The sequence below is a fragment of the Artemia franciscana genome, chromosome 4, assembly GCF_032884065.1.
Source record: "Artemia franciscana chromosome 4, ASM3288406v1, whole genome shotgun sequence".
Lineage (NCBI taxonomy): Eukaryota > Metazoa > Arthropoda > Branchiopoda > Anostraca > Artemiidae > Artemia > Artemia franciscana.
Genome location: NC_088866.1, coordinates 42,732,742 through 42,758,015, shown reverse-complemented (window position 1 = coordinate 42,758,015; position 25,274 = coordinate 42,732,742). Strand labels below are relative to the sequence as shown.

The 25,274-nt window shown below is 34.1% G+C and overlaps 1 protein-coding gene across 1 annotated transcript in view; it reads left to right on the top strand.

Annotated features, from left to right (window-relative positions):
- Positions 1-1,214: 1,214 nt before the first annotated feature.
- The window catches only part of LOC136026453 (integrator complex subunit 11-like), a 49,317-nt gene continuing 25,257 nt past the window's right edge, over positions 1,215-25,274 (top strand). Inside the window, exons 1-2 of the mRNA XM_065703050.1 lie at positions 1,215-1,339; positions 13,132-13,314. Coding sequence (XP_065559122.1) covers positions 1,337-1,339; positions 13,132-13,314 — 186 coding nt within the window. The 5' untranslated portion in view covers positions 1,215-1,336. The remainder of the gene's footprint in view (positions 1,340-13,131; positions 13,315-25,274) is intronic.

The window sequence follows — 25,274 nt, the reverse complement described above, 5'->3', positions numbered from 1 at the left end:
GGTGTAAGGGGGGTTACAACCCCCTTCACCCCCTTGGATTCGCCAGTGGATCTCATGGACACTCTTTACCAGTGTAACCAAGGTAGTAAAGCAGTGAGCTAGGATGTAGTGTTTTATTTTGTTTAATTTTTCAGTTGCAGAAGTTTGTTACATAGATCTATTACAGAGATTAAATTAAAAAAACATGTTTTTTAAATGGAAAGTAAGTAGCAACATTAAAACTTAAAACAAACAGAAATCCAATGTATTTGAGTATAATGCATCACGGATAGAGTTGCGTAAATTAATGAAAATTCAGGGGGGGGGGTAGAAATTTGCATTTCAATATCAAAAGTTACATATTTGTTTTTCTAATTATTTCAATCAAACTACAAAAAAAAGGCTTTTTCAATAGAAACTCGTGTAAAAGTTTTTTTTTTCAAAATCTTGAGAGGGGCACAGGCTCTTCCTGCTCCCTTCCTCATTGATGCCAAATGAATAGATAGATACTTGTAAATGAAACCATAGAACAATGTACAAAAGCAATAAAAAGATCAACAAATCATCCTTCATTCACCATATCCTATAACAAAGGGACTAACATTGATGCTTTTAAGCCCCATTGATGCTGATTGCACAAGACAGAAAGGCAGAAAATTACACAGTAGTTTACAAGGCTCTCTCAACAATCATTCACTGAAAAAGATATGAAAATTTTTTTTATAGAAGTTTATTTTTTTTTAGTGCATAGTTTTTGAAGTGTAAAGTTTCATAGTATAAAAATCATTTTGACGATTTTGTTGTCCTCCAGTCTTGGGTGAGGGCATATTGGGTTTGTACGGAAAGGGTGGTCTTTTAAACTCCAAAGGGGGCTCATCTCTAATTCTTATTTAAACAAGTGTTTTGAGTACTAGCTTAGCTAGTCTGGAAGGGTAGAAAAGTTTTCACCTGCTGGATATGAGTTTGGTGGCACGTCTTTCAACACTGTTGTATGTTTTTTATAAAGGTTTATGGCTTTTGGGGAGGGAGTGGACAGGTTATATTTAACTAGCCGCAGATTTTTTAACATTGATACTGAAGTTTAGTTCACTGTCAATGGTAAACCAAAGATCTTGCTCTTTATTTACAAAGAAGATTGGGTGGCTTCTTAATACTTAATTCCCATAAGTGTGACATCTATGGATACTCGGGGCATATCCATAGACCGAAAACGCGGCAAATCTGTTCAATTGTATTTTTATCACCATCATCATACTGGAATATTTCTTCAAATTGGGTGTGGCGGAGCGGACATAGCGCTTTGGCTGTCATTTTAGCCAGCCCTTTGGCTGGCCAAAGAAAATGTCAATTATAAAAAATGGTAAATACATAGCTCTTTTTAACTTCTTTAAATGTATAGTCGTCGACCTTTTGTATTGGAAAACTAGTCTAACAAAAGCTGCAGGTCTTTGGTGTGTCTCTGGTTTACCTATAGGCCTACATTTAATACAGCACATACTCCACCCCATTAATGTGCAAATACATGCCATGAATTGCGTCCTAAATCGAAAATGGTAAAATTCTAGTTAATTCACTTCTTGCTATCTCAGAAAGGGTTTATGTTATGAAAAATGGAACTCTCAGGGCTGAATCTACAGACTTAATTATGTCTCAGGAAGGTATTTTGAAGCAGCTAACTCCACTCCTTCTCCCTCTAGAGGATCCTGACCTTTATAAATAGGTGTGTCATAAAAGTGAAACCTTGCAAAATAGATCTTCTGCTTAATTGAAGTACAAGAAAATTATTTTCAGCTTCATAACTTTGCTCAATTCCATTTTCTAAGGTTTTAAAGATATGCAAATACATTTCCTAAATTTTGAAAAGAAAATAGCCTAGATTGATATGGTTCAAAAATCTAGCCTACTCTAATAGCCTAACAGCAGTTGCATTTTAGAGCTAAAGGCAGAGAAAAAGCAACTAGTAACTGTAAATCAAGGTAAAATGTTGTTTTGTCAAAATTTCAATAGGTATAGACCTGTCATGTAGCTAAATTTCAGGGCCCTCTAGAGGGAGGAGTGGAGATGGGTACTTTAAAATACCTTCCCAGGACATACTTTAGCCTGTAGACCCATGCCTGAAAGTGTCATTTTCCTAACCCTTTCCAAGATAGCAGGAAGTCAAACTCAGGTAAAATGAAGGGTTTTTGGTAAATATGGGACACTCTATATTTCTTACCATAAAATAAAGAAAGGAGGCCTATACCACTAAATATATTTTTTTTGTGTTATTTCCAAATATAGCTCTTTAACTGAACATTTTGTTTGAAGCCCTTTATGGACCCTTGAAAATAATAATTTGTTTTTTTCTTGTCCTTTTGAATTTTACATTTTTGTTGAACTATTTCAAACAACATGATGCATATAGGGAAACAAGGGCTTTGGGAGGAGTTTCCAATAAAAAAACAACATTTTAAAGTTTAAATGGCTATGCTTTTCATAAAAACCTTGTAAGTCCTTAGGCAATAAATTACAGTAAAATTATAGCAGTTTATTTAAATGGCTTACCAATAAAGCAAACATACCACTCCATGCCTTTTTTTATGTTCTTTATGAATATAATAATTGCATCTACCACAAATTAAATTCAAGTACTTTTTAACCTAAACTTATCATAAATAATTTTAGCACTAGGAAAATGTTGCATTATTTTTTCAAAAGCCATAGAAAAGATGGCACCAAGTAAACATAGTATTATTTTGTGGAAAATGAGCAATATATCATACTTTAATTAAAAATTTGTCATTTTTGAGAGCTCAAAAAGTGCTTAAATTTGAATTTGCACCAAGTAAACATAGTATTATTTTGTGGAAAATGAGCAATATGTCATACTTTAATAAAAAATTGTCATTTTTGAGAGCTCAAAAGTGCTTAAATTTGAATTTGCACCAAGTAAAGATAGTATTATTTTGTGGAAAATGAGCAATATGTCATACTTTAATTAAAAATTTGTCATTTTTGAGAGCTTTGTCATAAATGTAGCATAGATAAGTTTCACCAGTATCATATATAGGGCAATAATGCTGCCACAGCAAAGAGCAATGAGGGCAAAATGTATTTTTTTATTTATTTTTTGGTTTTTAGACCAGGGAACTTTGTAAACAAGGAATTTTAGAAGAAACTTTGAAATGGGCTCATTTGGTTGGAAATTAAAATTGAAAGTTCTAGTCCCATTTTTAGATTTCGGGAGTTATTGGAGAGCAACCATCCCTCCCCCCCCCACGCCCATCATTTTCTAAACATTTCCAATCAAAATTCTGAGATAGTCATTTTATTAAGAGTAGTCAAAAGGTCCAGTAAATATGTATGAGGATGACAACTTCCACCCACAGTCATGAGGGGAAGGGCTGTAAGTAATGCCCCAAAGGCATATCAGGCTCTTATAAAATGGAGGGTTGTATCAGCTTAGGAAAGAGGGCTCATTAGATTAGAACTCAGAGACTCATGTGCCCTTTTTATGAGTCAAATTGATCTGAAGGTAGTTTCCTCCCTTAAGTTCTATTTCCACAAAATACATCCAATGGGAGTTTTGAAATAGTTGTTTGTTCAAAAACAGTCCAAAGATCACAGAACAGGGCCTTTGGGGTTGACATAATCTTCTAGAGTCTGGGGGCAAGGGTTGTAAATGCATCAGGGCATTCAAGATTCTTATGGATGGGATGGCTGGGTAAACTTTAAGGAAGCCTAAATTGATTGAAAATTTAAAGTTCTATTTTTTAATCAAAAGTGAAGGAGGGTGACTAGCCCCACTCCCTGCTCTCAGACAGCCTATTTTCCCCAAACGCATCCAATCGGAATTGTGTAATTTCCATAAAGAGCATGCAACAATGCCTTCAGCATTGTTCAATTTAAAATCAGAGCTCTGAGACACGATATCCTTCCAAACATTAAATTTCATCAAGATCCAATCACACGTTCATAAATTACAAATACCTCATTTTTTCTATTTTTTTTTATTTAGCCGTCCCCCCACTCCCCCCAAATGGTCGAATCGGGGAAACGACAATTTCTAATTTGATCTGGTCTGGTTCCTGATATGCCAGCCAAATTTCATTGTTCTAGCTTACCTGGAAGTGCCTAAAGTAGCAAAACCAGGACAGACTGACAGAATTTGCGATTGCTATGTGTCACTTGGTAGATACCAAGTGCCATAAAAACATGGTCAATGCATGTTTATTTGTTTTGCTTTTTACCAGGGGTGATCAAATGAAAGGTCTAAGATAATTGAGGGAGAGCCCATTCAAACGTAAATTAAAATTTCTTTTTAAAGTTTGGGCTAGGGGAAGGTTTGGTTTTCTGTCATTTTAGGGCACCAAACTACAAATTTATCCCAAAGGGAATGAATTTGAAATTAATTTAAAAATTTCGAGAAGCTAGTTGATTTAAAATATTAATTACTCTATTTAAGACTTCCCAGTTGCCAAAGATGTAATGCAACAAGGTGGAAGTTACAGATTCAACCAATTTGATTTGCTTTACTTGTAATAAAATGTGTTGCAAGAGCAACACTTTGGTTTTGTCCCGTTTTTTTGTTTTTTTTTTCCTATGCTGCTGATCTCAGCTTATTCCTGGAAACTGGTATGGGTCTAACCTGTGCGGTTCTTGCGGAGTGTGGACCTCAGGCTGGATGGATGAATATGACATTACATTTTGGAAAACTCTGCAGAACTCTTGCCTGGGGCCAAAAAGGATGGTTTTTGGTTGTCCACGAGCCAGAGCCTATAGTGTGCAAAGTGAAGTAGTTATATAGCCTATGTCAGAGAGGAGTATCTGAAGCTGTGCAGCCAAGTTTTGGTTTCATCAAACCATGTTTCTGCTTTCAAGTGGAAAGCTTTGTTCTAGCAGGCAGGCACCACTTTCAAATTGAAGATGGACCTGTAAAAATTTACAGGAGCAAAAATGTGGTATTTTCCCATGGGTCCGAAAATGCTGCCATCTATTGTTTCTACCCATTTCTGTTTGTGATTTCAGCTGAATTTATCATTCAGTTTTTTGGACTTGGGATTGTGGTAGACAAATGGTATCAGATGTGCCTAATAAAGTTTAAAAGTTCTCTCATTGCTAAAGAAATTGGAGCTTATCTTTTGCTCCTTTTTAAGTGGTGACGTTAGAAAGTTAGCCTACATCAAAAAAAAAAAAACAATCAACTTTTGAACTAAGACATACAATTTTTTTTTCTACGGCAATCGATAGCTCTTGATGAGCTGATCAAAGTATGACATCCATATTTTGGTACAAAAATTTCTTCATGAGGTATACCAGTTTGAAAGTTTTATACCAGTCACGGGAGAGGGACTTGTAAGTAAAAATCTGTTCACTTTGAGCAAGAAATTTGTGCAAATTGGTGCAATTGCATTCGATCTCTTTAAATCTGACAGAATTAAGTGTTTACGCAACGGGTACAAACGATAATGTAAAACAATGATGTGGTTTTATAATAATTAGTGTAACCAATGGTAGTTTAATCTTGAAAAGTTACAGATAGGTTCATAATACCAATTAAATAAAAAAAAAACAAGTTTTTTAACTGGAAGTAAGGAGCGACATTAAAACTTAAAACGCACAGAAATTACTTCGTATATGAAAGAGGCTGCTACCTCATCAACGCCCCGCTCTTTACGCTAAAGTTTGACTCTTTCTCTCAATTCTTCTTTTTAAAACAGTAAAAATTTTAGCGTAAAGAGCGGGCGTTGATGAGGTAGCAGCCTCTTTCATATACGAAGTAATTTCTGTGCGTTTTAAGTTTTAATGTCGCTCCTTACTTCCAGTTAAAAAAACTTGTTTTTTCTTTATTTAATTTCTGAATGTTTTTGAATCAATGCATGTTTTGATTTTGGCTCTCCGCAGAGGAATATTCAAAACGAAATTTGCATATTTTTTTTTTTTGCTAAATAGCTTTCTCGTAATTTTGATCGAATGATTTTGAGAAAAAAAGAGCTGGGGACGAAGCCTAGTTGCCCTCCGATTTTTTGGTTAATTAAAAAGCAACTAGAACTTTTAATTTTTTACGAATGTTTTTATTGGTAAAAGATTTACGTAACTTATAAATTAGCTTACGTAAAGAACTTTTGTATTCTCATGTTTTTATTACATATATGAGGGGATTCGCCCCATCGTCAGTACCTCGCTCTTTACACTAAAGCTTAAATTTTATCCCACTTCATTAAGAATGACCCCTGAATCACAAAAGCCGTAGAATAAATAGTTGAAATTACTAAAAATACTTTACGTAAAGAGCGAGGTATTAGAAGGAGGTGAGCCCCTCATATGAGTAATAATTTCTGTTTGTTTTAAGTTTCATTGCTGTTCCTTACTTCCAGCTGAAAAAGCTTTTTCACATTTATTTTTTAATTGTTTTTTTTAAATAATGCTAGTAAATCCTGCTCTCCCTTCATGGAAATTTTCTTCTCCCATGACAAATTCTCGATGGAAAGTTCCCCCAGCATATCCCTCTCTTCTCAGCCCCTCCCCCCAACCAAAAAAATCCTCCTGAAAACGCCTGTATACTTCCCAATAACCATTACTATATGTAAGCACAGGTCAAAGTTTGTAACTTGTTGCCCCTCCCACGGGGACTGTGGGAGAGTAATTCGTCCCCAAAGACATAGTTATAAGGTTTTTCGACTACACTGAATAAAATGGCTATCTCAGAATTTTGATCCGTTGACTTTGGGAAAATAACTAGCGTGGGAGGGGGCCTAGGTGCCCTCCAATTTTTTTGGTCACTTAAAAAGGGCACTAGAACTTTTCATTTCCGTTAGAATGAGCCCTCTTGCAACACTCTAGGACAACTGGGTCGATACGATCACCCCTGGAAAAAAAAAATAAACACACATCCGTGATCTGCCTTGTGGCAAAAAATGCAAAATTCCACATTTTTGTAGATAGGAGCTCGAAACTTCTACAGTAGGGTTCTCTGATACGCTGAATCTGATGGTGTGATTTTCGTTAAGATTCCATGACTTTTAGGGGGTGTTTCCCCCTATTTTCTAAAATAACACAAATTTTCTCAGGCTCGTAACTTTTGATGGGTAAGATTAAACTTGATGAAACTTATATATTTAAAACCAGCATTAAAATACGATTCTTTTGATGTAGCTATTGGTATCAAAATTCCATTTTTTAGAGTTTTGGTTACTATTGAGCCGGGTCGCTCCTTACTACAGTTCGTTACCACGAACTGTTTGACTAGATTGTATAAGATATTGTTCCAAGCTTTCATCCGTCACGATGTTTACGATTGAAAAGGATAAAATTCAACTGACTGCAAAGTCAATTTAGTCTGATTGAAAAAAAGTACATTTTAATGGACATACCACTTACTCTTCACGAGGCTTCAGATAAATATTAAAAGAGGTAGGGGGGGGGAGTAGAAATATTCCTCTATACAGCTTGAATATTTTATTTCCATATCTATCAGCACAAAGGTGGAAAAGGCAAGGCAGGTCATTATCAGCCCCGCCAGGAATTTTTTTGGGGTGGCAAATACTGCTTTGAGCTTAGTTTTCAGGAGTTTAAATGGTAATATTTTTCTAAGTACTTCAGTGTATTTACACAAATGCATGTAATGTGTTTATCGATTAGAAAATCCTATTTCAGAGGTTGTGATGGCTTCAATTATTTAGTAAATCAAAAGTTGCACAGCATTTCTATCCATACTAACAATAATACTCCTTATCATCGAACCGAAATTCTTCAGTAGTAATTACATTAAAAAACTAGTTTTTTTAAATGAAAGTAAGGAGCGACATTAAAACTTAGAACGAACAGAAATTATTCCGTATATGCAATGGGTTGTCCGCAATCCCTCGCTAATTACGCTAAAGCTTTTAATTGTTTTAAAAAGCAGAATTGTGGCAAAGAGTCAAAATTTAGCGTAAAGAGCGAGGGATTGCGGAGGGGATAACCCATTTCATATACTGAGTAATTTCTGTTCGTTTTAAGTTTTATTGTCGCTCCTTACTTTCGGTTAAAAAAACTAGTTTTTTATGTAATTTCTGAACGTTTTGGAATTAATGCATGTTTGATTTTGGCTCTAAACACATAAATTATTAAAATGAAATTTGCAAATTAATTCCTTTTTTGGCTAAATGGCTTTCTCTTAGTTTTTATCAGACGATTTTGAGAAATAATGGATGGGGAAGGAGGCCTAGTTGCCATGCAATTTTTCGGTTACATAAAAAAGCAATTATAAATTTTAATTTTTAACGAATTTTTTTATTAGTAAAAAATATCTAAAAATTGGGACAGGTGTTTTTTCTCCTTGGAAATCCCCCTCCCCCAAAGGAAAGCTGTCCCCCACTAAAAACCCCCATGAAAATTCCCCATACAAAAGGTAATGCATCACAGAGAAAGCATAAAACACGTAGCTCAAAATGTTGATTAGATGTCATAAGATTTATCTGATAACCTCATGCCCCCTCACTTTTTGGTTAAATCTTAAAAACCTTCAATATATTTTTCTGTTGTTCAGTATATTGCCATATAGCACATTAAAAACTCCTAATCGTAACTTGAAACTCCTAAAAATGCATGCTTCCTTTTTTAACCATCCCCCTCCCTATAAATCCAATGAATCTAACGAATTTGTGTAATCAACCTCTAGTCTTTTCAGCTAGGGGGAGTGATTTTACCGCCTCTCCCTCTTGCCCCTATAGGTAAATATAACCAAGAAACTGACACAACTTTTTGATGATGTATTGGCCCCTGTTTACCTTGAACCTTCGATTAGAATTTTCTTGCAATTTTTTTTTCTTTTCTTATCATCTCTTTTTATTAATTTCTTTTTCTTTTCTATTTTCTCCTCTTTTCTTTTTTTCTATTTTCGTGCAACTATTTTTTCAGAGAGCCAGCATTTTTTGAGGTTTAAAGAGATTTCTTGTCCTTTTTTTAAAGTCTAAATTTACTGGAAACCAACGGAAATTTATTGGAGACCAACCAGTATTTTCCACGAGGGGTAGTATTTTCCATGGGGGTGTTTTTAGGAGGGGTATTCTTCGGGCGTGAAAACGCCTATTTTATTTTCCAAATGGTTATCAGTTAGTTCTTAGGATTAGAATAATACCATTGCCCAGTCTTCTCATTTGGTCAAAAAAGAAAATTGTTTGGATCTAAAAATTTCGTCATGATTTGATTTCCTAGAATACATAAGGTTTCCACTTTCTACTGAAATCACTTATATATATTTAATAAAAATATACATAGAGCTATATCGCAGTTTTCTCACTCAAAATAAGCAAAACGTAACCAAGGAAAGGAAACCAATTTCTGTCAAATCCTACACAGCGTAATTATTGAATGCCGTCCCTTTAACATTCAATTGCTAAGAGATTGAACTAAACAAAAGTGGTATACCTTGGGAACCAATGAGTACTAACTGTAAAGTGTCTTTAAGCTATTTCAAAAAAGGTCAAGTCATAAATGGTGCCCCTCCCTCATTAACAAGAAAATTTGCTTAGTAGATCAGGTACATACGCGATGAGGGGGATTTTCTGCCGAACATATGTAGATTCTTGTGATTTTATAAATAATCCCAGATGATTTCTTGGTAATCACCAATCTTTTATAGTTCCACGAGATCCTAGAAACTTGCGCTCCCCAGTTCTACGCCAAACACCAGGAGACATGCTCAATTTGGTTTAAAACTATGAAACCACCAGCAAGTCCTCATCACATTTTCATATCTTTTTAAAGGAACCCATGGTTGAATGGTAGAACGTGTTTGGTCTACGATTTCCAACCCAAATAGTATCCATAGGTTTTTTAATGGATTTTAACGGTCACACTAACGATAATTTAATGGTCACACAAACATGTTTGGTCTACGATTTCCAACCCAAATAAAATCCAGGTACAGCAAGAATACAATTCAACTTTGATAATAGGGGGATTCGGAAATGAACGGGTTTTAAGGGAATGACGTACATTAATGGAGGCAGTGTTTTCTCTGTTATGGGTTGCTACTTCACTGACTAATTTTTGGGTTACCGATTCTGAATTTTTTTTTTCCAGAAAATTAAAACCGTAGAGATTACAGAATCTAGTGTCAAAAATCTGTAACATTTTAGCAGGAAACTAACAATTAGCGAACTCTTAAAGGTGACTAGTTGCTATCAAGGATTTGTGGTTTGATTAGTAAGAAGGGAATAACAATTAGACCTACGTTGCCTGAGCAACGTGTTTAAAATTAAGAGGTACATCTGATAACATTTCTCTACCTCAATCCCAAGTCCGAAAAAACAAATGATAAACCCAGTGAAAATCACGGCAGCACTTTCGGACCCGTGGGAAAATGCCGCTTTTTTGCTTCTGTAAATTTTTCTATTTATCACTCAAAGAAGATATATTGGCTGTGGGGCAGGGTAACTGCCGCATATATTTAACACTTATACATTTCAGTCAATCTTCTATTTGAAAGTGGTGCCTGCCTGCTTGCCTGCTAGAACAGAGCTTTCCACTCCAAAACAATAACATGGTTTGATGAAACAAAAGCTTGGCTGCACAACTTCAGATACTCCTCTCTGACATAGGCTACATAACTCCACTTCATCTCGCACACCATAGGCTCTGGCTCGTGGACAAACAAAAACCATCCTTTGTGGCCCCAGGCAAGAGTTCTGTGGAGCTTTCCAAAATGTAATGCCATATTTATCAATCCGACCTGAGGTCAACACTTTCCGTAAAACCGCACAGGTTAGACCCTTACCAGTTTCCAGGAATAAGCCGACATCGGCGGCATAGAAAAAAAAAAAAAACGGGACAAAACCAATGTGTTGCTCTCGCAACACAATTGCATGAAGTTTTCAAATGTATGTATTGGACCAAATTTTTCTATGCAAAATGCCCTGTACCTTGAAACAGGAAAATAAAAGAATGAGTCAGAGGTGATTTTAAATAAACTGGTAATTTTACAAAACGAGGTAATTTTGATCGAGGAAAATTTTAAGCAGAGGGAATATTTTTCTGAGAGGGAACCGTCAGAAAAGGGAATTAGTTGACATAATAGATACTCGAGCAGCTAAAAGAAATTTTCCTAATTCGAAATTTGATTTTCCATTGGGTTTGCCCTACTCTTTGAAAAATGAAATATGATTGAAAATGGACAGAAAAGGGGTGGCGGGAGGGAAAATACCAGCCCCAATTTTCTCCCTAGACTGTTAAAAAAAAATCTTAAAACTTTAGTTCCTATAGGCTATAGTTCACTCTTAACTGCGGTGTAGCTATATGATCAATATAAGCCATGATCAATATAAAATACAAAAATACTACGGGAATAATGGCTACTCCATAATTTGCCTGGCCACTGCCAGGGAGTGAAATTTTTTTTATTTTGACGTTCTTGGTACTTTAAGATTAGTACCGGAAAGTGTATACGAGTGGAGTCTATGTACATTATTTCGGCCTAGGGGCAAAAACAGTTTCTATTTTGATATTCTTGGTATTTTACTATTAGTGTCGAAAAATGTATACAAACCGAATCCCTGTAAATTATTTCCCCCAAAGGCTCTTTGGCTCGTGAAGAAAGGGCAAGATAACGAGTCACTTACTCAGAGAAGAAACAATTTTTTTTAATAATCACTTACTCACAGAGAGAAGAGCAAAAAGGAGAAGAAAGAAAATATACTTTCCTTAAAAACGTAATTTGAAACTTGATTTTTCATTGGGTTTGCTCTACTCTTTGAAAAATGAAATATGATTGAAATGGATGGAAAAAGGGTGAGGGAGGGAAAAATACCAGCCCTAATTTTTCTCCCTAGGCTGTTTTCTGTTGACTATTTTCTGTACTTTCTGTTTGACTATTTCTCTCAACTCTACTTTTTAAAACTTTAGCGTAAAGTGTGGGGCGTTGAGGAGGGTACAGCCTCTTTCATATACAGAGTAATTTCTGTCCGTTTTAAGTTTTAATATCGCTCTTACTTTCAGCTTAAAAAACATGTTTTTATTTATTTAATTTCTGAACATTTTTGAATTAATGCATGTTTTGATTTTAGCTCTCCACTCAAGAATAATTAAAACGAAATGTGCATATTAATTTTTTTTTTTAAGTAAATGGCTTTCTCATGGTTTTAATCAAACGATTTTGAGAAAAAGGAGCAGGAGAGAAGGCCTAGTTACCCCCCCCCCCCCCCAATTTTTTGGTTACTTAAAAAGGCAACAAGAACTTTTAATTTTTTACGAAAGTTTTTATTAGTAAGAATAGACGTTTTTTCACTCAAAGAAGCAGATCATAACCCAGGAAAGGAAACCATTTTCTGTCAAATCCTACACAGCGTAATTATTGAGTGCCGTCCCTTCATTCAAGTGCTAAGAAATTGAAATAAAAAAAGTCGAGTATCTTGGGAGCCAATGAGTACTAGCTGTTAAGTGTCTTTAAGCTATTTCAAAAGAGGTCAAGAACACTAGAACTCACGACTTCCAATCACATGTGGCCGATCTGATTCGAAATTTATGTAGCCACTCATTCCATATAAATTTATACGTCCCAGGGCATAACTTACAACCTTGTTCCTCGACTCTGGGGGTTGTGTCAACCCTGAAGGCATTGTTGCATGCACTTTATGGAAATTATATATATATATAATAACTTCTTCTCGTATATATATATATATATATATATATATATATATATATATATATATATATATATATATATGTAGCTAAGCGTACTTTAACTTGAAATTTTAAAATTTCAGGGTGTGGTAGGGGGGGGGGGGCGTGTGTCTGTTAAACTAATAAAATGGCACCATGTTCATACTACTACTTCTTATTCTACTATTACTAAGAGTTACGGTACTTAATAAATAATTAAGATACCAAACGAGGATGGTTTTGACTTGTGTTTTATTTATTAATTTCTCTTTCGTGGTATGGTTTACTGCAATAAGTTATTTTTTTTTCTTTGTATATGCCATCTTTCCTTTTCTCCTTTTTTTCGACCGCTGAGAACGGCTTAGCGGAGGTTTTTGTCAAAACATCTGCTTTGTCTTTGTGTTTTCCCCCCACAGGCTAAAAATCGCCCTCCTTTGGCTTGTTTGTTCATTTTCATTTCCTGTTTTTCTTTGTATTCTTTATTTTTGTCGAATGAATTGGTAATTAAAGGACTTCTAAATCTTTCAGGAATTGGGTATAGATTGTTTTATGCCAGCTAACGGTGAGACAGCAGTTATTAAAACCGCTCTGCCTGTCCGTGCTGTGATTGATCAAGGGCTTTTAATGAAGAGCAAACAAAAGTATGAAATGAATCCACCCGATCCGAAAAGACCTTGTTTGGTTCATGGTGTTTTGGTAGTTAAAGATGATGTAAGTGGTCCTTTGGTGCTTTTTTTTTCATTAGAGTGGGATGTTTTGTTTTTTCTTCATGATTTGAGGCTCTAGTGTCAATAAGAAAATCACTAGTGCCATCTATTATTTGGTATTTCTTTGCTCGTTTTTCTAGCTTTATAACTCTGTTTTTCAGAAACTGATATCAGATGCTTATTACTACACTAATTTTGCCAATCTCAAATAATTTTTCCAGCGAGTTTTTTTTTTTTTTAAAGTTTCGTTGAAAAGTGCCAAGGAACGCGGAAATAGGTATTTACACACCAAAAGTATCTTAAAAACTTGTAAAAAAAAAACAACACAAATCCATTTTTATTGAAAAGACTTCCTTCTGAGCTTTTGCAATTTTTGGCAGTAGCGGGCGCAAAAAAAAGAAAAAAAAGAAGAAGAAATAAAATGTAGGCGAACAATCATCAAAATTAGGCTAAAAACAAACTTTCATCAAAAAGTTTGAGAAGGTTTAGCTTTCCTTTGAAACGATAGTTGGCTGTTGGGAACCATCAAATTCTTATTGTTTAAGTTTTTACGGACCTCAAGTCTTCTCACCCACGTCTTCTCAAGACCAGAACAAAATTTGCACTTCACTAAAAACAAAAAAAAGAAATGACCGTGTATTGTCAGTTTAATGTATATTTATTCATTGTAGTCTTAATACATCTTTATTTATTGAACTAAAAAAAAGTGAAAACATTAAAATATATTTTATTTTTAGTAAAGTACAAATTATGCTCTGGTCATGAGGAGGTCTGGGGGTTGTCAGCCCTACTCATGTTTATTTTTGCTTGCTTTGAGTTTGAATCCATTATTTATTAAATTTCTGTTCGTTTTAGGTTTAATTTGTTTATTGATGGTGATTTGTGGTAGTTTTATGCTTAAAAAATTATTTGAATTTATTTTTACTAATTTTTGGCTTAATGAGGTCTGTGTACTATTCTTTGACAAACTTGTTTTGTGGAAAAAGTTTTTAAATTAATTTCTGTTCATTTTTTATTGACATAGTCTTTTTCATAGAAAAGAATATTTGATATCTGTTAGTCAAAAGCTTAGAGTGAAGAGAAAGGTCTTGTGGGTCTCGTCTCACACTAACCTGAAAGTAACTAACTAAGAAACCGGTTTTTTCTCGAGTTTTACTCAGTGTAAACTTGAGTGAGTGGCGTATAATACACAAGAACGAGAATTTTTCATGGAGAGAGACCAGGATTTCCCAGCATTATTTAAAAATGATCAGAAATTCAATTAAAAAACAAGTTTTTTCAACTGAAAGTAAGGAGAAACATCAAAACTTAAAAAGAACGGAATGAAAGGAGTTACCCCTTCCATAAGACCTTACCCTTTACGCTATAGTTTTGACTTTGTGTCGTAATTCTTTACAACGGCACCCAACGGCCGTTTAATTTGAATAATAAGCTTTATTTAAAATTCTAGAGAAAAAAGCTTTAGCGCAAAGAAAGAGGTCTTGAGGAGGAGGCAACACCATTAATAATTTTCCTACTTTCTCTTAAAAACGAAATTTGGATATTTATTTTTTTGGCTAAATGGCTTCCTCATAGTTTCGATCGAATGAGTTTGATTGCTTAAAAAAGCAACTAGAACTTTTAATTCAATCACAAATAGTGACCCCTGTAATTAAAACTTATTTATTAAATTAAAAAGTAGATGAATAGGATTAAGAAATGGACAAAATCTTGTTTCTAGTTTGTAATTAAACAAAAAAAAACAATTTTTTTAAAATGAAAGTAAGGAGCGACATTAAAACTTTAATTGAACAGAAATTACTACGAAAACGTCTGTACATATCCAAAATCGAAGGGTCCAAAGGGTCCCTTTTCAGTTCAAAGAACTGAACCCGACCACTACCTCATCCACACTACCTCCGAGAGGTAATAGAGGTAACATTTAATAGTTGTTGCTTTGCGTAAGTAAATTAATGCTAATAAATGTAGATTGAGAGTTCAGTGTATATTGATATTTATTCCAGAAAGTCTCAAATTTTGGATTTTTTTGAAATAGTGTAAAAAAAACCCTTTACTTTAATTAATATTTAACAGCCATGAAGTTCCGGAAGTGAAGTCATCCACAAATATTTCTCTATCCTTTTCGACATTTTAAGGTACGTGAAAAGACGTCAGCCAATTGTCGCGTTCTATATGTAATTTTGGTCTTCAAAGTAAAGAGGAAATACTTTGAATTCAATGAAAAGTCAACAATTAATAATACTTTACTAACAGATTAGTTGTACAGTAAACCAGACACTATTTGTAATTTAAGTGTCTCAATTTTAGTAAATTCTCCCTTTGCGAACTATTGCAAATTCAAGTGACACTACCCACACTACCTCATCCACACTACCTCCGAGAGGGGGAAGAATAGTGATGGGTCTGCAAAAGTTTGGCATATTGGTGCATATCAAATCAAGAATAGAATTGCCTTTGGTAGTAGGGACTTTTAGTATGTTGTACAGAATTGTACCATTTTCGTTAAAATATTTGTACCATAAAATACTAGGACTTTTACAAAGCTTTTAACTTAACTTAAACGAACGTAAGTCGTTTAAATCTATATTTATAATCTATATAATCTATAATCTATATCTATGTATATATATATATATATATATATATATATATATATATATATATATATATATATATATATATATATATATACCTAATATAATATAACCTAACCTCTCGGAGGTAGTGTGGATGAGGTAGTGAGGTTAGTAGTGAGATAATAAAGAAGTGTATTTTTTGGCCTAATCTATATTTGAAAAAATTTTCAGGAATGGCAGGTCAGCCTTATTAAAATACCTTATTAAAGGTATACTTCCTCTGTTGAAGTGGAGATGATCATAAAAAACTATTAAATGTTACCTCTATTACCTCTCGGAGGTAGTGTGGATGAGGTAGTGTTAGGTAGTGTTGGCTTTTGCCATGAAAAATAACTTGGGAATTGAAACTGCGATAATATTGAGCCAGGTATTGGGATTTTCAACTTCATATGTTAAAACTTCATGGCTGTTAAATATTAATTAAAGTAAAGGGTTTTTTTACACTCAGTACGCTCGTGCTCAAGTATAGGTCCGAGTCTTAATTAACATAAGATAGTAAAATTATTTAAAAAGTGGTTGATGTCCTACTTCTACGTACCTTTAATAAGGCTGGACAAATTTCTGTCCTGTTTGCAGATGTAGATGATGTATTCATCTACATCTGCAGATCAAGGTATTTCATGACGGAATAATGCTCAATCCTCATAATGTCGGTTCAATATAACATTTCTGTAGGTTCAATATTTGAACCTAATCATATTTGTACCAAATCATATAGTTGACTATATGATCCTCAGATCATAAGAACGTTAAACTTACGTTCTAACGTAAACTAAAAACTAACGTAATCTAAAAACTAAAAAAACGTAAACGTAAAACTAAAACTATTAAAACATAAAAAACAAATTCTTTATGACCGTATTTTGTGACCATAAATTCAATTATGGATGAGTACTTCTAGTGGAAGTATCCCTAACTCGAGATCTTAAATATTTAACGGGAAGGCTTGACGAAGTCAAATTTTGTGACCATAAATTCAATTATCGTTAGTCCACTCTTTATATGATTTAGAATAAGATTGTCAGGATTTTGGATTTTTTTTTTCTACATTTATTATATATAAATACTATATTTGACCACCTAATGGGTCTCCTTTAAAATCAAAGTGCCACCTGACGAGATTTTGATGAATAGAACGAGATTTTTCGAATAGAATTTTCTTTTCAAATTTCTGTCCTGTTTGCAGATGTAGATGATGTATTCATATCCATTTTTGGAAGATTTAAAACAAGAAAATCCTATACTTAACTAATAAAATACTCGAGCAAGTATTTACACAGTTCACTGTGTAAGTATTTCACTGTGTACTGTCTTTGGAGAGGTAAAGAATTATTCAAAAAAATAAGGAGGAGATGGGCGAGTATTACCCTTTTGAAATGCAGCTGAATCGTGCTGCTGAAAAGGCCGAATTAATATGTACAAACATGACGTCAGTCGACAAACAACTTCATGACGGAATAATGCTCAATCCTCATAATGACAATCCGTTCATAATGACAACACAGTTCACTCGAGCAAGTATTTACACAGTTCACTGTGTAAATTGTATAGAATTGCTTATGCAATCATAAACCGCGTCAGATATGTCGTGTTCCCATGTTTGGTAATCACGCTCTTCGTGGTGGTCACTATAATAAAAGTCCAAGAATCGAATATAACCTAAGTTTGAGATGAGTAAAGCTGCGTTTCATTTTCTTTAATGTCATTTTAGTTATGCTAACTATGTCACTTTAAAAATTTTATATTGCACATGATCATGAAATGTCTACATGTTATATCTTATAAGCCTGAAAGAGCATAAATTTTAGCTCCTGATCCACAACAGTTTAATTTAATTTAACAAATTAAAATAATTAATTTGGAAATGACTGCTGTCATATGCAATGGAGGTTGATATGCTCGAAGACATATTAAAAGTAATGAAGTTTGATCGCGTTCTCAATATGTCCCAAATCTCTGAAGTTTTTGGCTTCTCTTGTATATTATTTTTCCCTGTTATACCTTATACCGTCGGATATACGGAGTAATTTCTGTTCAATTAAAGTTTTAATGTCGCTCCTTACTTTCATTTTAAAAAAATTGTTTTTTTTTGTTTAATTACAAACTAGAAACAAGATTTTGTCCATTTCTTAATCCTATTCATCTACTTTTTAATTTAATAAATAAATTTTAATTACAGGGGTCATTTTTTTTTATTTGAATATAAATATGTAATCAGAACCTAATGTGTTTGTAATCTTTTATAAGAATATAATGATAAGTGTATTTGTGAAAAGGAAGTAAAGGAAAAAGACTTATCGAAAATTTTTCATTTTTTGCCATGAAAAATAACTTGGGAATTGAAACTGCGATAATATTGAGCCAGGTATTGGGATTTTCAAGTTTATTCAAGATATTCACTTTGATTTTAAAGGAGACCCATTAGGTGGTCAAATATCCAACCTGTAAAAACTCAGTAAAAACGAGATTTTTTTTGAAATACGGCAGGTCAGCCGGGTACCCAGAACAATCTTTAGACAATTTTTCTGGAAAACATCTAACAAATCGTCATCCGTTCTCTGGAGCACCCATGCTTCTGAACAAAATTTGACCACTGTCACCACTGTAGCTTCCAATATTCTAATATTTGTTCGTAGACTTATATTCCTATTATTTCAAACTTTTTCAATTGTGAAAAAACACCCTGAGGCTTAGCTATTCTACTTTTAAAATCTTGACTGCTCTCACCGTCTTTATTTATAACACTACTAAGGTGAGGTTAGCTGCCCACCTGATCAATCTTGACAATGTAGCCAAACATCTTTTTGAAAGGGGACGTTTTTAAGTGCTTACATGATTATTGGTAATTACAAGAAAGTTCAAGGCGTCCCAGCATAACCTGGGGCGCCCTACTTTTCTGCTTGCTCTCGCGAGCTAATAGTAAAACTATTTTATAGATTATTCTTCGTGAATCCTATAGCCTATAATTTAACAGTTAAGTGTGTGAAGTTGAAGCTAACAGGGCTTGTTGTGTTGGATGTTGAACTAACCAGAACATATTTCTGGTTAGAACTATATAGAACATATTTACCAATATTTACATAATTAGAACATATTTACATAAATAGAACATATTTACCATATTTACATATTTACCAATAGAACATATTTGCATCATAGTGCTTCTGCTTCTACTCATACATCTGCTACTTACTATTATTACTACCTTTATTACTGCTACTGCTATCAATATTATGGATATTAAGGTAATTTCTTTGTAATTACAACACCCTCGGCATATTGGTGCATATCAAATCAAGAATAGAATTGCCTTTGGTAGTATATATACAGGGGTCATCCAGACCCCTTGATGACCTATGGTGTCATCTTAACTAGGTTAAACAGGCAAGTTCTGTTATTGATGTTAAAAGTAAAGATCACCATGTAGTAGTGTCTACATGGTGATTTATTGACAGGTGATTAAGTGCTTACATGATTAAGTGCTTACATGATAAGGGATTATTACATAAGTTCAAGTATTCGGGGGAGGGGCTGCAAGTTACAAACTTTGACCAGTGTTTACATATAGTAATGGTTATTGGGAAGTGTACAGACGTTTTCAGGGGGATTTTATTTTGTTTGGGGGTGGAGCTGAGGAGGGGGCTATGTTGGAGGATCTAGTACAAATATTTTCAAATGACCACTTAAACTTGCTCAGGACACTGATTTTAATGAGCCCAGAAAATTCCTGTGCCACATGAATATGATTTTCTTAAATCAATCTCAAGTGCAAAGAAAGGTCTTAGTAGGTTTTTCAGACTTCATACTTTCGATGCTTTTTTTTATCCAAAGGTGAAAAAGATCCAAGGAAATTATATCCTACCTTGGAACAATACCATATAAACGGTCAGGGGAAAAAACTTTGGATTTTTGGAAATGACTGCTGTCATATGCAATGGTATATCCTGAAAAACTAGTTTGATATACAGCTGAATTGAAAGGCTATGTCGAAACTACCACCTGACGAGATTTTGATGAATAGAACGAGATTTTTTTCATAGCAATGAAAAACGCTTTCGTATTAAGGTACTTTTAAGGTACGTATTTTAAGGTACGTGAAAAGACTAGTACGCTATAGCTTAATGCTTAATGATCAGGAGACAGATATAATTTATCTGTCTCCTCGTCAAAAAATAAAAGTATGTTGTTTATAGTACTGATTAAGATTGTGGAGGGACATTATGTTTTTTACTGTTTTAAAAAGTAGAATTAAGAGTAGTTTTAAAAAGTAGTGGTTGATGTCCTACTTCTATGAAATGTATTTGTGTTGTTTCCAAAAAAAACAATGTAGAAGCCTACAAGATTGTAGGCTTCTAAATGTACAAATATAAATCTACATTTTAAAACAGGCAAAAACTTTAGCGTAAAGAGCGGAGCGTTGAGGAGGAAAAGCCCCTTTCATATACGGAGTAATTTCTGTTCAATTAAAGTTTTAATGTCGCTCCTTACTTTCATTATAAATCCGTTATACACAGTGTGTATAACGGTAGTATAACGCGTTATAACGTGTATAATATAAATCTCGTCAGGTGTATATATATAACAACATACTTTTATTTTTATTTTTTGACGAGAAGACAGATAAATTATATACTCAATAACACAGTAACATAAACACAGTGTGGAAAGTAACATTAGGTGGTCAAATATCCAACCTAAATATGTCAAATACCCCCACCTAAAAAATGACTCACTTCCCCCTTATTATAGCTGATTTCATTAAAAGACTTCATAATTCATTAAAAATTTCCGTTTATTTTGGTTCATTACAAACATTGTAGTTACACTTACAGTTCCCCTGTAAGTTTTATGTGCGTGCTTGAATTTTCAGGGGGATATACGGAGTAATTTCTGTTCAATTAAAGTTTTAATGTCGCTCCTTACTTTCATTTTTAAAAAAATGTGGCTGTTATGGCTGTTAAATATTGTTAAAATTCGTCCCCTCCTCAATAGTTGGCAAAAGCCAACTATTGCAAATTCAAGTGACACTACCTAACACTACCTCATCCACACTACCTCCGAGAGGTAATAGAGGTAACATTTAATAGTTTTTTATGATCATCTCCACTTCAACAGAGGAAGTATACCTTTAATAAGGTATTTTAATAAGGCTGACCTGCCATTCCTGAAAATTTTTTCAAATATAGATTAGGCCAAAAAATACACTTCTTTATTTTCTCACTACTAACCTCACTACCTAACACTACCTCATCCACACTACCTCCGAGAGGTAATAGAGGTAACATTTAATAGTTTTTTATGATCATCTCCACTTCAACAGAGGAAGTGGATGAGTACTTCTAGTGGAAGTATCCCTAACTCGAGATCTTAAATATTTAAGGTAAAGAATTATTCAAAAAAATAAGGAGGAGATGGGCGAGTATTACCCTTTTGAAATGCAGCTGAATCGTGCTGCTGAAAAGGACCGAATTAATATGTACAAACATGACGTCAGTCGACAAACAACTTCATGACGGAATAATGCTCAATCCTCATAATGACAATCCTTTAATATGTACAAACATGACGTCAGTCGACAAACAACTTCATGACGGAATAATGCTCAATCCTCATAATGACTAAATATAATATATATAGTGACGACAAATGATACATATTTTCAGGGGGATTTTATTTTGTTTGGGGGTGGGGCTGAGGAGGGGGCTATGTTGGAGGATGTCCGAGTCTTAATTAACCTCACTACCTACCACTACCTCATCCACACTACCTCCGAGAGGTAATAGAGGTAACATTTAATAGTTTTTTATGATCATCTCCACTTCAACAGAGGAAGTGGATGAGTACTTCTAGTGGAAGTATCCCTAACTCGAGATCTTAAATATTTAACGGGAAGGCTTGACGAAGTCAAATTTTGTGACCATAAATTCAATTATCAGTAAACCAGACACTATTTGTAATTTAAGTGTCTCAATTTTAGTAAATTCTCCCTTTGCGAACTATTGCAAATTCAAGTGACACTACCTAACACTACCTCATCCACACTACCTCCGAGAGGTAATAGAGGTAACATTTAATAGTTTTTTATGATCATCTCCACTTCAACAGAGGAAGTATACCTTTAATAAGGTATTTTAATAAGGCTGACCTGCCATTCCTGAAAATTTTTTCAAATATAGATTAGGCCAAAAAATACACTTCTAATTTTACTATCTTATGTTAATTAAGACTCGGACCTATACTTGAGCACGAGCGTACTGAGTGTAAAAGAACCCTTTACTTTAATTAATATTTAACAGCCATGAAGTTCCGGAAGTGAAGTCATCCACAAATATTTCTCTATCCTTTTCGACATTTTATATGATATGAGTATATGATAATGAGTCCAGACATGATTTCTGGACTTTTCAACTGCGTTAATCAAAATGGTTATCCAAAATTTTTGAATTTCCAACATCTCGAGTTAGGGATACTTCCACTAGAAGTACTCATCCATAATTGATACTTAATTGAAAAATTTGTACCAAGGTCCAGAATGGCCTTCTCTCCCTGAAAATATCGTGATTTTGATGGTTTTCATGATAGTTTTTTATGAAACCATCATCCACGTCTTGGGCAAAACTGTCGTTCTATACAATTTAGTCCTATACAAGAGGATTGGTGCTCTGACATAATGTCGCAGAAACTGTCGGAGTTTTAAAAATTGCTTATGTCTAGTGGACAGGTTGCACTTTTTAATTTTTTTAATTTTTCCCCTCAACATCTGAGGGCAAAATGATAGGGAAATTGACAGTGTGTAGATCATAAGCAGTATTTATAGAGAGGGGAGAGAGGCTTTGAACTATAGAGGAAAGAAATTTATTCAGATCATTACTGTAACAAGGGGCTCTTCTTGTAAATAGAAATCCATATTATTGTGGGTTTTCCCACAATTTTTTTTTTGTATGATTGTACCACTGTTTTGGCTTAGTAGACAACAAATTGTTGACTTTTCATTTGTAATGCGCAGAAGCAGATTTGCTTGAACTGGATATGCTTGAACTTCTTGATTAGCAGTTTTGTTTTTTATATGTATATGGCCATTTAAGGATTTTCTTCTTCCATATCTGGTTTTGTGGGGAGTTTTCAGTCACCATTTGCCTTACTGATAAGTAAGTAAACTGTCGGAAGAAAACAGCTTTACATCATGCTGCTGAAGAAAGTAGTCTAGACATTTGTCAGCTACTAGTTTCAAACGGGGCAACTATAAATGGATTTGATTCTAAAAATCGGACACCTTTATATTATGCTGTCAGACGAGGCGCATTAGATATTTGTCACTTTCTAGTTTCAAATGGGGCTCTTTCAAATCTGAAGGATAATTTCCAGAAAACAGCTTTACATCATGCTGCTGAAGAAAGTAGTCTAGATATTTGTCTGCTACTAGTTTCAATGAGCGAGCTCATTGATTTTGAGCTCTCTCATTGTCATTGCTATGCTTCTTAGGACAAATCCATCATATTGATCCATATAAACGGGGAGAGAACGTAACCCTGCTTGACTCCTGATTTAATACGAAAGCAGCTGCTAGCCTCATTTCTTGCCTTAACCGCAGCAATATTATTCTCGTACATGGTACTAATCACTGTATTTGTCTGGTATACCATACGAGGATAAATACTCTCAATCAAATACTCTCAATTACTTTTGATACTCAGACAAAACTCTCAATTTATTAACATGTTAGTAAAATATTTTACCATTATGCCGTCTGGCTGCATCTTCCAGATAATAGGAAATTTTATTCCATGGCCTCTACTTCACACCTCATTAGTTCATATTTTAAAGTTTTCTCTGCTTTCTTTACATTCCTCCTATTTCCCTATGATCTATCACTCAAATAATTCTTGTACAAGCCCCTTTTCCTCTCTATTATGCGCAAAGCATTTTCACTAATATTCCTACCTACGTTTCTAACTTTATTGGCTAAGGCACAATCGGCAGCCTCACAAACTATTTTCCTAAAATTACTCCATCTATCTTCTACATTGTCAAATTTTGGAAACAACTGTAGGAATAAATTTATCGTTTATTGCATTGTTGTCTCTAGACAGCAATTTTCGAATTATTATAAATTATTACCCAAATTATTACTTAGTCAAAATTGGCTGAAATATATGTGCAGCTGCGAAAAGTATCTCAATTTAAGTTTTTGTATCTCCATCCCTAAAGGCCTCTTTTAGTATTTCGGGTACCCCCCCCCCCCCCCCCCAGGTATACAACCCTGCTCTTCAGTTAATTTAGAGATGGACGCTTTACATCATGTATAGATTTGACTTACGTCAAATTTAAACGACTTACGTTCGTTTAAGTTAAGTTAAAAGCTTATCCATTTATTATAAGTTCCTCAAAAATGTAAAACGTAGCATTTATCCAGGTATAATTAGTTATGTCCAAAATGAGCCCCTTTCCCCATTTAAACAATCAAAGCTATGCTGCCAGCTTAACGCCAGTTCCGTGACTGAACTATAGTGTGGGCTCAATTAAAAATAGATTTTATTGATAGGGTGACAATTTATCCATAAAAGAAGTCTTTCATAACTGTGACTGTGTCACAGTTATGAAACGTGTCCCAGGGGAGGATGAGCTTGGCCCATCAAATTTTGAATTTGCAATACTTCAAATCTGTCTATTCGTAGTTCCTAGGAAGAGCTTGGCCCATCAAATTTTGAATTTGCAATACTTCAAATCTGTCTATTCGTGCAAATTTTTGTCAACTGTTATAAGACAGATATATATATATATATATATATATATATATATATATATATATATATATATATATATATATATATATATAATAAGTTGTTTGTTTGTCTGTCGACTGACGTCATGTTTGTGTGTCGACTGACGTCATGTTTGTCGACTGACGTCATTATGAGGATTGAGCATTATTCCGTCATGAAGTTGTTTGTCGACTGACGTCATTATGAGGATTGAGCATTATTCCGTCATGAAGTTGTTTGTCGACTGAGGTCATGTTTGTCAACTGACGAAATTACAGACCGGGACAACAATGAAGTTGGAATAAATCACAAGAAAAGATCTAAAGGAACCTAGAAGTTTCCGAATATACGAATATCCAAAACTGTGTTCTAATGACAAACCTTACACTACTAGTCAGTAAAAAAGCAGATTTTGGATATGCGTGACAATTATTGCTTCTAAAAAAAAGCAATATATTGCAGTTATTGAGAAAAATAAAATATGAACAAATAACATGAAAAATCTCTGTAATAAATTCTTCTAGTTTTCCAAAGCCATTAAGTGCAAAGAACAAAAGTAAAAAAAA